We start from the raw sequence: 18,268 nt of genomic DNA on the forward strand, positions 1-18,268 counted from the left end.
CCCCTGGATCAGGGATTATAACCCCATAGTGGATTGGTCCTCTGGGGAAATCATAAAATGGAGCCATGCCTGTCAGGCTCGATGTCTAGCACTCCCTGTTAGGACAGTTCATCCTGCAGTTGCCGAAAATCCTCCAGTCATCCCACTCCAGTACCAAGATTTTGCCGATGTTTTTTCCAAGCAGCTGGCATATGTCCTTCCTCTACACCGGGCCTAGGACTGTGCCATCAATTTAATGGCAAATTACCTAAAGGCCAGTTGTATTCCCTTTCTATTCCAGAGGATATGGCGATGCGAGATTGCATCAAAAACACATTGGGGAAAGAATTTATCCGCCCCTCTAAGTCACCAGTGGTGGCTGGGTTCTTTATCGTGGAGAAAAAAGATGGGTCCTTTCATCCATGTATCAATTACAGATGTCTGAATAACATCACCATCAAAAACTCCTATCCGCTTCCTCTCATCTTTTGATCGGCTATGCCAGGCCAACATCTTCTCTAAAATAGACCTTAGAGGAGCATACAACTTGATCAGAATAAGGAGTGGGGATGATTGGTAAACAGCCTTCAGTACTCACACTGGACATGAGTACTTGGTCATGCCGTTTGGTCTAATCCAGTGCCACGGCGGGCTTCCAAGATCTCATTAATGACATCCTTAGAGATTCCTGGGGAAATTCGTGGTTGTTTATTTGGACAACATTCTTATCTTTTCTCAGTCACTGGACCAACACCATCAGCATGTACGCCTAGTTCTACAGAAATTGTGTGAAAATCACCTCTATGCGAAGCTAGAAAAGTGTGATTTTGATGTCACCCAAATTTCCTTTCTAGGCTATGTGATTTCTTCCCAAGGTTTTTCCATGGATCCTGGTAAGGTTGAGGCAATTTCAAAATGCATTTAGACTACTACTCTCAAAGCAGTCCAGCGGTTCCTCGGCTTTTCAAACTATTACCGCAGATTTATTAGATTTTTTTCCACCATTGTTGCACCCATTGTTGAGTTGACCAAGAAAGGGGCAGACATCTCAAACTGGTCATCCAAAGTGGTCCAGGCCTTCGAAGCCCTAAAGGTTGCATCCACTCTAGCTCCAGTGCTATGGCACCCAGACCCATAGCTTCCATTCATTCTGGAAGTTGATGCCTCTGAAGTGGGAGCTGGAGCCATTCTGTCTCAAAAGGATCTTGTTGATAACAAGTTGCACCCTTGTGCCTATTGACTGAGTTCTTCAACCCCGCGTTAAGGGGGGGTACTGTTGTTACAAGTCGAGGTCACAACTTGTCTCCCTCAAGCAGTTCGCCTTCCCTGGATGTTGTGGTTCCAGTTCCCTTGGTTCCTAGGTGATCGGCATGCCTCAGGATGTCCATGATATCCTTAGCACTGCGTGATTGGATGGTCCTCCTATTTGTACATGCTGGCCTTTTACTGCCTTGCCGACTATAGCATTCCTGTGGGTTTCCTAAGCTCGGCTGCATGGTCAGCATTCTGTTCCTCCTCGTGGTGAAGATTCTGGTCTTCCTGTAGTGGCTTCAGTGCTGTCTCCGGCTCTCCAGCTTCTCCTATGGCTTCCTAACCGCACCTATACCACCGTGCTGCCATCGGCTCTCAAAGCCGCAGCACCTACTACTAACTTTCTACCATTGGCTTTTACTGCACCATTGGCACCTTAGCTGCACCAGCAGCTTCCGTGCAGTCCCCATATCTCCAGCTTCTCCTACAGCTTCCTAGCCGCATCAGTGCAACTGTGCTGCCATTGGCTCTCACAGCCACAGCATCTACTACCAACTGTCTACCATCAGCTAATGCCACTCCATCTGCACAATTGCTGCATCATCGGCACATTTGCCGCACCATTGGCTCTCAAAGCCGCAGCATCTACTACCAACTGTCAATCATCAGCTGTTGCCACACCCTTGGCAGGCAAGACACATCATTGGCACATTTGCAGCACCATTGGCTCTCAAAGCTGCAGCATACACTACCAACTGTCTACCAGTGACTATAGCTGCATCATTGGCACACAAGCTGCATTATTGGTTCTCAAAGCTGCAGGACTCAATCAGCTTTCTACCATTGATTCTTGCCACATCATCTGCATATTTGCCACACCATCTGCACAAGTGCTGCTCCATCAGCACACAAGCTGCACCTCTCTAAATTACACCATTGACTCTTCCTGTTTCAACTCTTTCCCTCATCACAGAATTCCAACTGACACTCCTTGTACTGTAATCTGCTACTACTCCGAGCAGTAAGTCCAGATGGCCGCCTAAATACCGATGAGTTACTATCTCTAAGGGAACAACGGTCGGTTGATAGTGGCGGAAAACCTCATAGCCTGAGTTCTAGATGGCTTACTAGAAGTGGTCACTGGAATTCATAACAGTATGTTGGACTTGTAGATTAAGTCCTTTATTTGCTTCACCTGGATCCAAGGGTTGTCAGGACCTTCCAATCAGATCAATACATTTTGGCAACCATGCTCGATCCTAGGTTTAAGTCTTATATCGTGTCTTTCATCCCAACGGACACAGATCTGAAGAGATGCAAAAATCTGTTGGTAAACAAATTGTCAGCTCAAGTGGCACGTGATGCAGCGATGGCTCCTCCTTCAGTTTCTCTAGGAAATGTGGTTGCCAAGAAAAATTAAACTTTCCAAAAAAAAGCCCCACTGGTGATGCAGATGAGTCAATACAACTAAGTTTTGACATCTGGTCGGTATCATGCCTGTATTTGTTTGTGGGCCCAGGGTCGAGTAGATGTCTATTTGAGTAGTGGGAGGTATGTATGCAAAGCTGGCAGGCCTGAGGAGACCTCTTGACATGTGAAAGGGTCTCGGCGGAGAGATGCTGGATCGTACCTTCTAGACCACCAGGGACTTTGGTGTTCTAGATGGTATGATGTATGTAGCAGAGAAGAGTGTAACAATAGATTTACTATGCTGGACTGGGTTGTTACTTGATAATAATAAAAGCAATTTTCTTAGTTGGTTCTGTGGTCCAGGACACTTGAGTGGCAGATTTTAGCAGAGTTATTTAACAGGTTTTGACTGGGTTTTATCTGTAGTCTGGGAGCACTCTAAAGATGACAGGGCCAGATACAGGCTGTGATTCAGAGCCGGACGCTCTGACAGAGCGCTTGCTCTGAATCAGGGCCGGGCTATTTTCTTTTTTGACGGACTCCTGGCTGCTTGCATAGCTGTGGGTGACCACACACAGCTATAGCGAGTGGCCAGGAAGATGGTCGCGATGGTCAAGACCATCGCAACCATCGGGTTTGCGACGAGACCCTTGAGGTAGGGTCTCGTTGTCGCAAGCCCCAGAGAGATTTCGGCTCTATCAGAGCCGAAATCTCTCCCACTGACATCACTCGTGATGTCAGTGGGGCCGCCCCCAAACGGAGGCGTTCACATGGGAATGCCTCTGTTTGGGAAGCCACTCCCCCGGCCAGCCCACCAAAGGGGACGTGCTGTCACTCAACATCGACAGCATGCCCCCTTTGGTATGAGATCCGGAGCGACGGATTGCCCGTCGCTATCCGGGTCTCGCGCATGCGCACGACGGAGCTGGCTCCATCGTGCGCATGCGCTCTGGGCCACCATCGACCCAGTTGTGAGCGCTCAGCACTTGCGACCGGGTCTGAATCAGGCCCACAGACCGAACACCAGAATGGAAGGTAACTGTAGAATAGTCTGGCATGGAACCAGAGAAGTAGGAATGGCTGATAAACCTGAGCAGACAGGTGGATGCTTTGAACAGGTGTAGCACAAATTCAGCACACTGGAACAGAACCAGGGAATCAGGAACAGCTGATATACCTGAGCAGACAGATGGATGCTTTACACAGGTGTAGCACAGTTTCAGCACACTGGAAGAAGCTGGGATTACTTGTGCAACTTGAGATACTGATACATGAATTGAATAACATGGAGAGTTAGTGCCATAAATACAAACAGAACTGCACCAACAGGAAAACAAACAATTGTAACCGGAGCACAGATAGCTTCACTCAGTAGGGACTGAGCGAGACATTTTACTTACAATAAATGAGAGCCAGAGGCTAGATTATATACCGCAGAGTTAGCCAGAATTGGAGGAGCAGCGTCAGATGGTCCCGGCTGACTCAGACTGGTTAGGGACTGGCCGGATCAATGAAGTGATCAGGACAGCAGTACTCTGGGGTTGGATGCCAGATGCGGCCTAGCAAGCCAGAAGTGAAGCCTGCGTCTCATTGTGATGGCAGTGGAGACACAACCCAAGATAGGAGCCAGCAAGCTGACCACAGAGGCGGCAAGTGACCCAACGGCATGGTTAAACAAATCCGGGTTGTAACAGTCAGGTCTAAAAGAATTGCCTGCAATTAATGAGACCTCTACCGTGACTCCATCTGATATGGTAACCATTCAAAGAATGGTTGAGGACTGAATAATAGCATCCAAATAAGCATGTCAAACAGTCTGTTTGACTACTGGAAGGAAAAAAAGGCCATTTGGAGGCCCTTGCACAAACTGGCTTTTCTTGAGCTGCCCACCCTCAAGTGTGTACTCAGAAAAGGTGTTCAGCACAGCCGGGAACCTTGTCAGCATTCAGCGTAGGAGGCTACTTCCTCAAAATGTGGAAAAAATGATGTTCATCAAAATGAACTACAAATTCCAGGAAGATCTTTACTGCTAATTACATCCAAAAATTACAGAGGCACCTGTAATGGTGGATTCCAGTGGGGACAAATTAATATTGTGTGAAGATGATGTACTGTACACACTGATGAGGGTGAGTATTCGGATGATGATGGCGACAACATCTTGCCTCTGTAAAGCCAGTTTGTGCAGGAGAGATCATTGCCAGCAATGTCAGCTGCCCATTGGTAGCTTGTTTTGTAGGGGCCCAAACAAACCAATTGCTTCAGCCACAATTGGCAGTCCCTGTCGCTGAAGTGATTGATTTGTTAAACTGTGCATGTCCTGTTTAATATATACAACATAAGAGTGGGTGGAAGGGCCCAATGACAAGTCTATCTTGCACCTCTGTTACAGTATTTGCATTATGTGCTGTTTGGGGCATTGCTGCCTGACATTTTTAAGTTTATACTGTAGTTTATTAAACTGCCATCCTGTCTGTCACTGCTAAGTGGCAAATGTTTCATAGATGTCCTATATTTTTTTAAACTGCCGTGCTTTTATGCTGCTGCTCTGAAGCTTACTTTTTTTTTTTAGTTTCATACTGTCTTTATTTTAACTTAAATCACAAATAAGTATACTTTTTGCCATTTTTCAACCTTGATTTGTAGATGCCAACCTGGTGGGTTTGACTTTCCTTGATCATAACAGCCATGTTTGTTGAGCTGCAACTCAAGCACCAAATGGAGAGGCTGTTTTTTTTATGGTATCTGGAGATGTTCTCCTTCCTCCCCTCCTAGCCTTCCCATACATAATCACAGAATAACACACAATGATAACATATGTTTAGTACCAGACTTTAAAATCCCTCTGCCCCCTTCCTGTTCAGAGCTTCCGTTTTGTGTGCTGCCACTGACAGCATTTCCTGCATGCCCCTTTAATTTTTTTTAAAAATGTAGAGCCACCAAAGAGCTCAACTGGGGCAAGGACTGATGTGAATGAGTTAATTTTCTTTGTAAATGACTTCCCTCCTCCCTCAAATATTTGCTCCGGTATCAAAAACTTAAATTAAATTTACTACGAATCAACCCTTTCTTTTTTCTGTCTTCAACTACATACATAAAATATCTCCCTCAAGCTTCTCTAGATTAAAGAAAACATTTGCATCCTGATGTGCCATGTTGGAAGTCTTCTACATGCGGCTGATGCATCCCAAAAATGTCCAGAAATAGTTTTGACCACAAACAGCATCTCCTGTATGCCCCTTTCATTTTTTTATTTTTTTATTTTGAACCATCAAGTTGATTGGGTGGGCAAAACAAAAGAATTTCAAATTTACCCTTTTTTTTTTGTAGTTCAGCCGTAGACAGCAAGTTTTGGTCCCATTGTCCCTAACAACCTCTCTGAGCACAAAATAAACATTTGTTTATAGTGTGTACTATTTAGCAGCACCTCCACAACCATATTTCTATTAGATATATAAAGAAAACCTCCTCCAGATCAAAGATGTCTTAAAAAAAACCTCCTCCAATTCAAATATGTATTTCAGGAACTGAAGAACTTGATCCTACATTGATCCTCTCTCATATATTTTCTTAAGAATCAAAACATAAAAATAAATAAATTAAAAACTGATCAATCCATCCGTCCTTTCCCTTTCTTCAGTCCAAAACATATTCCAACTCTTTCAGGTCTCTGACCTAGTTCTTGATTAAAGAAAACATTCTTGATGTTTAAACTTCCTATGGGGTTGTATAGTTTATTAAACTGCCATCCTGTCTACCACTGCAGTGCCACTCTGTGCCATGTTGGAAGCTGAACTGCCACATGTTAGTGCCACCCACTGCTGTTGCTTAGCTAAGTCTGCCAGCTAGCTCAATGCAACCTTTTGGCCTAATTTTTATTTTAGGAAAACTGAACCGTACATGTTCAATTTTTATATCTGGTTAGTCAGGGCCGTAACTAGAGGTGTGTAACGGGTGCCCCAGCACATAGCGCAGGGCTCTGTGGGCGGCACCATCGACACCCCATGGTTCTTGCTCTGGCTAGCAGGTTGTCTGAAATGGCACCCTTCAGCCAGGATCACTACTGCGTTGCTGCCAGAGTGTCATTTAGACACTCCAGACAGAAACCCTGCAGTCTGTGTATCTGATCTGGCGTGTCCTCAGGACACTCCAAGTCAGCTCTGCACTTACTGGAGATGCCAACCGCACCCTCTCTGTGTGACATAATGATGTAATGCAACCGATGTCATGATGTCGTGCACTAAAGGTGCAGGCTAACACAGGGCCAATTTTAGCCCTGTTATGGTTCTGATTATAGTATCTATTAAAGCACTAAAAACGGTATGCATTCGGCATCCCGGTGGTCTGGATGCCGATGCTTACCTTACCGGCACCAGAATTTAGACGCTGGTCAGAATCCTGATGGCGACATCCCATTTGTAGGGATGCCAAAGGTAAAGAGCAGGGTGGGGGGGTTAGATAGGGGTTAGTCACTAAGGGGTCAGGGTTAGGTTTAGTGTGCGGAGAAGGGGGGGTTAGGTTTAGGTGCTAGGTGGGGAGGTTAGGTTCTGGCACCAGGGAGGGAGGGGTAGGGAGTGGGGGAGAGTTGGCATACCAACCACCAAGTGTCAGAATGTTAACCCTGTTGGGATTCAGGCGTCGGGATTCTGACTGCCTGGATCCCGTCTGTTGGTAGTACATACCGATTCCTAAACATTATCCAGAGCCATATGCTTATAATTGTTTGTTTTATTTTTTAGGTAATGTTTTAGCTTGTGACTTTGTATCAAACATCTTTACAAGGTTGTTTTATTCTGCCCTGCAATCTTGTTCAGAGGAGAACTTACAATTAAAATCCAAATGCAAAGGCATAACCACACCACACACTGTGCACCCATATTATATACTTACCTCAGTCAGCAATACACAATCCACCAGGAAATAGCACCATTTTCACAGAGATTTGCGAATACACAATAAAGAACTCACTCAGAATATGGCAGGGGTGTCATGTTCGCAAAGACCTGCATGTGCGCAGTAGACTCTTGCACAGTGTCAGAGTCTACTCACAACTGCACCGTGGAGAGAGGAGGGGGCCCGCATGGAGACTGCACATGAGCCCCCTCTTCGCTGTCAACATATGTTTGTTTCAACCATATATACAGTATACAGACATGTCCACACATATTAGCAGACTGCTATGTACTAGTTAACAATAAACGCACTTAAAATTAATTATGTTGAGCTAAAATGTCCAAATGAATACAGATTGAGTCTCCCATATCCAAATATTCCGAAATACGAAATATTCCGAAATACGGAATATTTTTAGCATGACTGAGATGGTGAAAACTTTGATTTTTGATGGTTCAATGCACACAAACTTTGTTTTAAGGCACAAAATTATTAAAACTAGGTGTATATGACACATAAATGCATTTCATGTATGTACACACACTTTGTTTGAGGCACAAAATTATTGAAAATATTAAAAATTACCTTCAGGCTGTGTGTATAAGATGTATATAAATCATAAATACATTCTGTGTTTAGATTTGGGCCCTATACCTAAGACCTTTCATTATGGTATGCAATTATTCCAAAATACGGAATATTCTGATATCCAAAATACCCCTGGTCCCAACCATTTTGTATATGGGAGACTCAACCTGTATGTGTATGTGCCAGTGGTAGGGATGTAGATGGAAGTGTTAGATAGTATTGCTAAAGAGAAATAGGAAACAATAATGGGCAAGGGTACTCAGAGCCAAAATCCATCTAGTTTGGAGGTATATTACTGCACATTTAACTGCAGGGGATAACATACTGTTAACTTTAGATGTTAGAGTCACTTTGCATTTTGTAGTTGTGATTTTCCTTCCTTTCTTGTGCTTTGTTATTTACTAGTTAAACTAAAAACATATGGTATAGTATGAAATTAATTAAGCAAATAGCAATTCATAACCAAATATTTTATCCTAATCAACTAAATTCTATTCATATTTCAGAGCCACTGTTGTACAAGTGGAGAAGATTTTCTGGACTAATGTGGTTAGTTCAAAGATTACATATGTTGCTCCCCCCAATACAACCACATCTACTACAACTACCACTACTACTGCCACTACCACTACTACAACCAAACATGTTGCCACTGCCACATCAAATACCACAAAGGGACAAAACACATCAATTACAAATGGAAGAACCAGTATTCCCACTGTAAGTTTTCTCCATCACCATGTATTTGTGTATTGCTTCTGTATTGTGTCATGATTTAAAAAAATTAGAACAATGTTGTACGATTTTGGAATTTTCAAGAATTGTAACTCTTACGAATGATACAGATTTGTCGTAACAGAAATATACTGCATAACTATATACTGCAGTGGGCATTGTAAACAAGCTTTTAATGACATTTATATGAATCTTCAGGCCATAATGATGCCATTGCTCTCTGTTGTATGGACACTGCCCAGTTGCTACCTAGAAATGTTAATTTCATGCAAAGACAAAGAGAGATCCAACAATGGATGAATCACTTGTTCCGCACTTTAAATCTTCCTTGCGCATATGCATGGTACAGAGAATCAGGGGCGAATTAAGAGAGAAGGGGGCCTGTGTGCAGTCTCCATCCGGGCCACCTCCTCTCTACCCGGCAGCACATTGAGCACAGCAGTAGACTCTGGTCACTGTTTTGTGCCAGAGTCTTCTGTGCATGCACAGGTCACCAGGGAAATGGCACAGCAGGCATTTTCCAGGTGATTTGTACAGCACTGCTACTGCCAATGCGGGACTCCTGAGAGGTAAGTATTGAATAAATGGGTGCAGGGTGTGGAGTGCAGATAATGCTTCCCATGGAAAATCACTGCCAGTGCAGTCTATGCATGGACAGCAACTGGCTCACCTAAAGTGGCAAATTTTACCGAGGGGTCTGTAGCCCTTCAGCCCCTAGGTAAAAATCTGCCATTGGTGGTAACGCACATTAACCATTAACAGGTTTGTATTAATTTATGCAGGCATCATGATCAATTTCTATTACCATGGGTATGTGTGCTGCGGTATCCAAAAGAAAATATTTTTGGCCAAAAACCCTGTGGAAAGAAAAAACAATGGGGAACAACCTGCACTTTAAAAATGTATTAAAATATATTGGGTAACTGTAATAATTGTTATTACTGTCCCAAATAAAAATAAATTGTTATTTTAAAATGAATTAAATGGCTGAATTGTGCATTTGAAAATATAAAAAGCAATGGGGTAAATTTAGGCCAATTAAAAAAAAAAAGATAAAGCAATTATTTTTCATTTAAAAAATATGCTTTAATTACATTTGGGGTGCAAAAATGTATGAAAAATATTAATTTGGGGTAATTTGAGGCCATTATTGGTTTCATCACAGACAAAAAATGAAAAAGGAATTGTCTTGTGTGGTGTACAAATTATTTAATTAAAACATAAAATTCCCATTAAGATATAATTGTATTAAAACCAGCAAAATAAAAGGATATATTTTATAGAATGTGTACAGAAAGTAAAGTGTGATTCTAAATGCTATACACCTTCTAGCTACTCATCTATTCTCTTTATATATTCAATGTATATAACAGACAGGAATATGCGGTCTTATATTCTTCCTAGTAGTATTTGATTACTATTCTGTATTATTTTAAGATTTTATCATTGATACACATAGGTATTGGAGTTCCTTTTCCTGTTATTTTCTGAGAAAATATATGCCATATAGGAAAGTTCAGGTTAACCTGGGAGTATTGTTAATTACTCAGGTTATGACACAAATGGATTAATACACATTAATTCTAGTGTACCCCAGGTTATGATAAAAATAAGTTGGTACAAAATTATCCTAGTGTTTGTATATATGGCATTTAAATAATTAGCCACAAAATGTATTTTGTTTCATTGCCACATATTATAAGTGGCACCAATATAAATGCAGAGAATGGTTGAAAGTATCTAGCTCATGCAAGTAAACACCTTAGCTCTTAATTGTAAACACCAGCATATTTATGACATTCAAAAAATCTTAGAATGTCCCACTTATATACTGGGTAGACTTATTATCTCAATAGAATGCTGGTTATTTGTAAAGTGGAATTTTAGTGTTTGTCACTTCAATTGTAACCAGGCTCATGTGTATTGAGTTGATTTTATGGCATACATAAATTAGCCACTGTTCATATTAGTTATTTATTACACAAAATCCCCAGCTACAGAAAATAAACTAAATGTGACATGGTAATTAAGCGGTAACTGATAATTTGTAGAGATGTACGCCAACCCCCGTGTTTTAGTTTTGCATCTGTATTAACTTTATGTTTTGGTTTTTGGTTTTGCCAAAACTGCCCTCATGGTTTTTAGTTTTAGATCTATTGTATTTAAAAAAAATTACAAAAACTGCTAAAAATGACATAGTGTGGGCCTGTTTTTGTTCCTACAGTATTATTAACCACAATAACATTAATTTCCAGTCATTTACAGTCAATTTTGACCACCTCACAGCTCACAATATTGTTTTCATCCAGTTTAGGCCAAAAGGTTGCACTAAGCTAGTTGGCTAACTAAACTAAGCGACAGCAGTGGGTTGCAAAAACATGTGGCACATCTAGGAAACAGAGTGGCACTGCAGTGGTAGACATGATTGCAGTTTAATATAATCTATACAATGCTATAGAATGTTTTCATTAATCAAGAACTAGATTAGAGATCTGTGGGCAATATAGGGGAAATGGAGGTAGAATATGTAGTGGAAGAGAGATTGATTGATTAATTGATTGAGTAATTGATTGATTGATTGATTAATCATTATTTTATTACTGCTATAAAAAAAACAAAAGCAGAGAAGTAGAAAATGCTATTAAAAAACAAACACCCAAACTGGATGAAAGTGGTGCATTAAATCATTGATAGATTCATTGATTAATTATAATCGATTGATTGAGAAAATTAAATTTAAGGCCATAAAAGATTACATTGTTAATAGTCAAGGATTCCTCACAAGAAAGAAAAGCCAAGAAACTCCAAATCAGGTATAAAGTGAAGTATAGTTTATTCATTCACAAAATTGTATTAAAATATATTCCTAAAAATTGTATGAAAATATATCCATAAAATTGCCACTACAATGTCAGATGAAGCAGCATACCAGATAGAATGGGGTGCTATCACAATACATTCTATTAAGCATGTGAGAAGCTTTACCAGCCACCTCCCAGGTACTAGAGATGTGCGCCAAACCCCGTGTTTTGGTTTTGGATCTGTATCTCCTCTGGTTTTGGATCTGGTTTGGTTTTGCCAAAACCGCCCTTTCGTGTTTTGTTTTTTGATTTTGGATCTGGATTTTTTCTATAAATAAAATCATGAAAACAGCTAAAATCACATAATTTGGGCCTGTTTTTGTTCCTACAGTATTATTAACCTCAATAACATTTATTTCCACTCGTTTCCAGTCAATTTTGACCACCTCACAGCTCACAATATTATTTTCATCCAGTTTAGGACCAGAATTTCCACCAAGCTAGCTGGATGACTGAGCTAAGTGGCAGCAGTGGGCGGCACAAACACATGGCAGTTCAACTTTCAACATGGCACATAGGGAAACAAAAGTTTTTATTATTCAAGAGGCCTGAGGGAGTTGGAGTAGGTATGTAGTCGAAGGCAGGGACAGGAAAGGTTGATTGGTATTAAATTTAAACTAATTTTTTGATTCCGAAGTAAATTTATGAGGGAGAAGTGGAGGGGAGGCATTTACAAAAAATATTTTACTCATTCACATCAGTCCTTACCCCAGAAGAATCATTGAGCACCATGTCTGTTGCTGGAATTGGATTTTAATCCCAGAAGGGGACCAGGAAGACTTCTAGTAGTGCTTTCCAAAACAATTGACTGTTAAATAATCACAATTGAAAAGAATTTCCCAACCTGTACAAGGACATTAAAAAAAACATAGTTAGTTAATGGCCTCCAAACTGCCGTTGTACCCACTGTCCACTTAACCAGCACAGATGGACATGCGGAACAGAGCAAATGCAAGATTTCAGATTTAAGGTCTTATGTTGTGTCTTTCTTGAGAATCCTGCACCTGCTTCTGCTGCTAGGAGTGGATTTTCATCCCAGAAGGGGATCAGGAAGAATGCTTTCCAAAACAATTGACTGATAAATAATCCTTTTCAAAGATTCCACTTGAAACTTTTTCCCAACCTGTACAGGGACATTAAAAAAAAACATAGTTACTTAGTGGCCTCTAAACTGCTGTTGTACCCACTGTACACATAACCAGCACGGATACAGTATGTGGACAAGCGGTACAGAGCAAATGCTAGATTTCAGATTTAGGGTTTAAGTCTTACGTTGTGTCTTTCTTGAGAATCCTTGAGCACCATGCTTGCTACTGGGAGTTGATTTTCATCCCAAAAGGGATGAAGATGCTGTTTCTTATTGCCAACAGACACAGATCTGAAGAGCTCAAGTGGCACGTGATGCAGCGATGGCTTCTCCCTCAGTTTCTCCAGCAAGTGCATCTGCTGAGAAAAAACTAAACTTTCAAAACACCTACTGGTGATGCAGTTGAGTCAACACAACCAAGTTTTTAAATCTGGCTGGGTCAGAAAAATTGCCTACAATTAATGACACCTCTAGCATGACTCCATCTGATATGGTAACCATTTAAAAAATGGTTGAGGACTATTTAAAAATGTTAATGATAGCATCAAAATAGGCATGTCCGGCAGTCCATTTGACTACTGGAAGGAAAAAAGGTAATTTAGAGGCCCTTGCACAAACTGACTTTGCTTTACTTGAGCTACCCACCCTCTAGTGTGTACTCAGAAAGAGTTTTCAGCACAGCCGGAAACATTGTCAGTGATCGGCCTGAGACTACTTCCCCATAATGTGGAAAAGATGATGTCCATCAAAATGAACTACAAATTTTACGAGACAGACCTTTACCATCAACTACATGCAAAAATTACAGAGGCACCTGTAATGGTGGATTCCAGCGGGGACAAATTAATATTGTGTTAAGAAGGTGATGTATACATTACCCCAGATACTACCAGCACTCAAGCCTTTATTGTCATCCCATCCTGTGTTGTGTATAAATTACAGCTGTTAGATTTGGGATTAATTGTCCACTTTAGTGGATGTGAGCTCCATGTTAGTCCATATCACCACACCCCCTACACGTATTCTGACCTGGTCTACAGGAGGAGCAGCTTAACTCGGTAGCATGGAGTTGCCCCTCTGACTCACTGAAATTCAGGTAGAGGGGCCCTGGGTAGGGAGTAGGGACACTATAATCAGATAATGCAGGTTTAGCTGCTTTATTCCATTTTTTAAACCATATCCTATATTTTCACCTTTTGAAAATATGTTTATGTGAATCTCAGCTGAGGCGTTTGTGATGTCATTATGTTTAATATATAATGCACATTATTTAGCACTTTGTTGTGGTCTTGTAGTCGGTGTGTAGTCTAATCATTTATTCATGATTGAGGAAAGAAGTGAAAAGTTGCATTTTTTATTGCTAGCTTTGTGTTATTAAATTGTAAAATTGTGAAGCTTCCACTTACAGTGTCACAAGATTTTTTTATGAATAAGAAAAGAATAACACACTGCGCTACCACTTACAGTGTCACAATTTTTTTTACGAATACACTGCCTTTTTCACATACAGTGTGACAATATTTTTTACGAATACACTGCGTTTCCACTTAAAGGGACAATTTTTTTTTTTACGAATACACTGCGTTTTCCACTAACAGTGTCACAATATTTTTTACAAACACACTACATTTCCACTAACAGTGTCAATATTTTTAACGAATACATCCCTGCAGCCCCTACCCCTGAATAGGCACAGAAGCCCCTGCCCTTGATGGACACAGCAACCCCTGGATGGACACAGCAGCCCCTTGATTAACAACACAGGTAGCACGCTTGGCGCAGCTGTGTTGTTGATAAGTGTAGCTAATGCGCACATACACACAGAAAAAAAACACTTATTAAAAAATGTTCACACTGGGGGAGAGCACCCCTGATAAACGACACAGGCAGCATGCATGGTTACGTTGCACACACACAGAAAAATAAAAACACTTAATATATGTATATATATATATATATATATATATATATATATCACTTGGGGGGAGCACCTCTGAACAAGGCAGCAGCCCCTTGATTAACAACACAGGAAGCACGCTTGGTGCAGCTACTTTCTTGATAAGTGCGGCTAACATGCACACACATACAGAAGAAAAACCATTTTTTTTTTTTTTTTTACACTCGGGGTGAAGAGCACCCCTGATGGACAAAGCACCCCCTGGACAACACAGCAGCACCCCTTTATGGACTGAAGTGACACAGGAGCCACTGAAGTCCCCCTCTTCTGTCTGCAGCACAGCTCCTATAGACAACAACACAGCCTTATGGACAAAAGCACAGCCCAGCCAACACCTATGGACAAGAGCAGCCAGCCTCTATGGACAACAGCAGCCAGCTCTTATGACAACAGCAGCCAGCCTGTATGCACAGCAACAGCACAGCCACTATGGACAACAACAGCACAGACCATCCGTGGCTTAATCTTTACTCTCCACAGCTGGAATGAAAATGGCAATGAGCGCAGGAACCTTTATAGGATCCAAAACCCAGCGAGAATCCAACAGCGGGAGGATGATGTTTTGCCTCGCTTTGAGATCCGAGTCAGGTGGGAAAACCCGAGCCGGATTCAGTTCTCGCTTCGGATCTGCAAGTTCGGATGGGCTCGGTTCTCTCAGAACCGGACCCACTCATCTCTACTGGGTATAGGAACTGGAACAATCCTGGTCCTGTGTGCAGACCACAGACCTCTGCTTACTCCACCTGGATCACTGCCCTCCTTTGCTCACCAATGCGTTTCAGCTCTGTATAAGCCTTTATCAAGGTATATGAGGAGAAGAAGTGGATAATACCTGATTATGTACAATAAAGGCGGAAGAATAAGTAGGAAAGATCATTCCTGTTCAAAGAAAACTGCATCAAAAGTGAATTTGTAAAGAGAGAATAATTTGAACCTGAAATTAAGGTTTTAACACCCTGGAGGGTGCACACAATCGCAAGTACTTTTTCTACATATGACTATTGGACGTGTGTGACCACCTCTGCATATTTGGTGCTGCACTATTGGGTTGAAGCGTAAGTTTCTCTGTATAATTTGGAACTCAAAATCGGCTTATCATATACTAACAGAGATGAGGATGCTGACCTGCTGGCCATATTACCCCCCACTCACTAATATTGTGACACATTCTTCTAGTACATTTCTGAGCGCCAGAGAGTCTGAGTATGAGGGATAATACACACAATAACATTTTGATTTTGATAAGAGGCAAATAAAATAAACTGTCCACCAACTGTAACACACCATGCAGATATTAAGGCAGTGGCCCTTGACCTACTGACCATTAGTTTTCTTAAACACTTCAGTATCTCGGCCTGAATTTTTTCGAACACACAAAAACATTTTGATTTTTATAATAGACAAATAAAATAAAACTGGCCACCAACTGCAACACACTTAGCTCACATTGTGTGGAGACACAGCACTTATATGTACGTGAACAAAAACACACTGGGGGACAGCACACACGTAGTACAAACAATAGGAGAAAATATTTTTTGTCTACTTTTTTTAATTTGCAGCTCATCTCACACTGCATGGATACTTGATAAATAACGAGCAATCTATTGAGATAATAAGTTTACCCAGAATATTGGCCCTATTTAATACAATCCAGATTTAAAATGTGGTTGTAGTGTGATATTTCCAACTAAATTCACATTGCGAATTTAGGAAATATAACAGGGATTTATTAAAAATCCCTGCAGGGACAGAGCTTGCGATAAAGCTCTGACCCTGCGAAACCCGTCAGCACACTTCTCCCTGTATTTTTGGGATAAAATACAAGGAAACTGTGTCTGCGCATGCTCCCACCACCAGCTACCGCAACCACCCATCTCCAGGTGGTGTTATTATCACAGGGCATACCCCAGTATATTTTCACATTTTATTTTTAGTAAATCTGGCCAGATCACATTTCCAATTACCATTATGGGAAATGTGATCTGCTTACTAAAAATATGTGATAATTAGAGTTTGGAGTATAATTTTATGAATTCTACTCCAATTGCCCTGTAGTAAATTTATGTGACACTAAAATAATGTGAAAACAACCTTTTTCACTTTATTTTAGTGAAAATAATGTTAATAAATAGAGCCCTATAAGTGGGACATTTAAAGACTTTTTGAAAAGTGTCATAGACATGCTGGTGTTTACAATTAAAAGCTATTGGGCCGGATGCACTAAACGGAAAATGAGGTAAAAAACAGTTTTCAGAGTTTTACCGCATTTTTCGTTTGTATCATCACCTGGCCGCCGGGTCTCCATTGCAGAGGGTAACGCCAGCTTTTGCTGGCATTACCCTATAGAAACCTATGGGCTTCTACTGCATCGTGCTGCTATTAGGGATCCAATCGGATCCCTCCCAGCATGCCCCACGGCCGCCGCATCACTCTGCGCATGCGCAAATGGACTCCCAGGTCATAAACCCAGAAGTGCACGGCATAGAGCTCATTGCAAAGGACAGCTCTTATCGGTAGAGCTGTCCTTTGCATTACTGATCGCATATATTAGTACATATGCGATCAGTAAAAATGCGGTGCATGGCGGAATGTACTCCGCAAGCTTAGTATATCCCCCCCAATGTGTTTACTCACATGAGCTAGATACTTCCAACCATTCTTTGCATTTAAAGGTACCACTTATAATAGAGTGGCAATGAAACAAAAAAATTTTTGTGGCTAATTATTTAAATACCATATATACAAACAATAGAATAAACGGACTGGCCCCAGGTCTACCCAACCTAGTGAAACTACATCTCCCTCACAGTAACAAAAACACACATTTTCCACCACAGGAATAAAAACACACACAAATTATCCCACCGTATAGTAATACTACTATCTCCACCACCCCGTACCCGGCCTTACAGCAACACAATGACCTCCAAACCCACACTACACAGCACACTCTCCAAATAACATTAATTAACCCCAACCCCACATAACACACCACCACCCAACATAATAATACAGCCCACACCACTCAGTTAACAATAATATACCCCAACACCACACAATACACCCCGCCCCTCAGATCACATTAATATACTGTGCACCCTCACCACACAAAGTAATACACTCCACACATCTTAAATTACATTAATAACCCCCCACCCCACATAATAATACACCCCATACCTTTCAAATAACATTAATACACCCCTACCCCATATAACTTTAATAAACCACCACCCCCATCTACATATAGCATTAATACACCCTCCCCTCTCCTCAGATACTTAACAGCACTCCTGAAGAAGGCAGTCACTAGTTTGGTGGCAGCTGGTGGTCTCCAGTATAGGACAGGCAGGAGGAAGGGGCAATGTGACTCAGGAAGGAGACAGAAGGGACACCCCGGGTCTTGGCAGGGAGTAGGGATTCCTCACAGCAACTTGTTTGTGGCTGGTCCTGGGGAAGGACCAGCCACCATGAAGCACACACAGTGCCAGCAGTGAGAACGGC

The 18,268-nt window shown here is 41.5% G+C and overlaps 1 protein-coding gene across 1 annotated transcript in view; it reads left to right on the forward strand.

The window, feature by feature from the left end:
* LOC148436147 (uncharacterized) overlaps positions 1–18,268 on the forward strand; it is a 200,764-nt gene that overhangs the window by 181,579 nt on the left and 917 nt on the right. Inside the window, exon 8 of the mRNA XM_088465268.1 lies at positions 8,628–8,841. Within this exon, the coding sequence (XP_088321394.1) occupies positions 8,628–8,841 (214 nt within the window). The remainder of the gene's footprint in view (positions 1–8,627; positions 8,842–18,268) is intronic.

Source organism: Taudactylus pleione, unplaced genomic scaffold (genome assembly GCF_031769625.1).
Source record: "Taudactylus pleione unplaced genomic scaffold, aTauple2 ptg001942l, whole genome shotgun sequence".
Taxonomy (NCBI): Eukaryota; Metazoa; Chordata; class Amphibia; order Anura; family Myobatrachidae; genus Taudactylus; species Taudactylus pleione.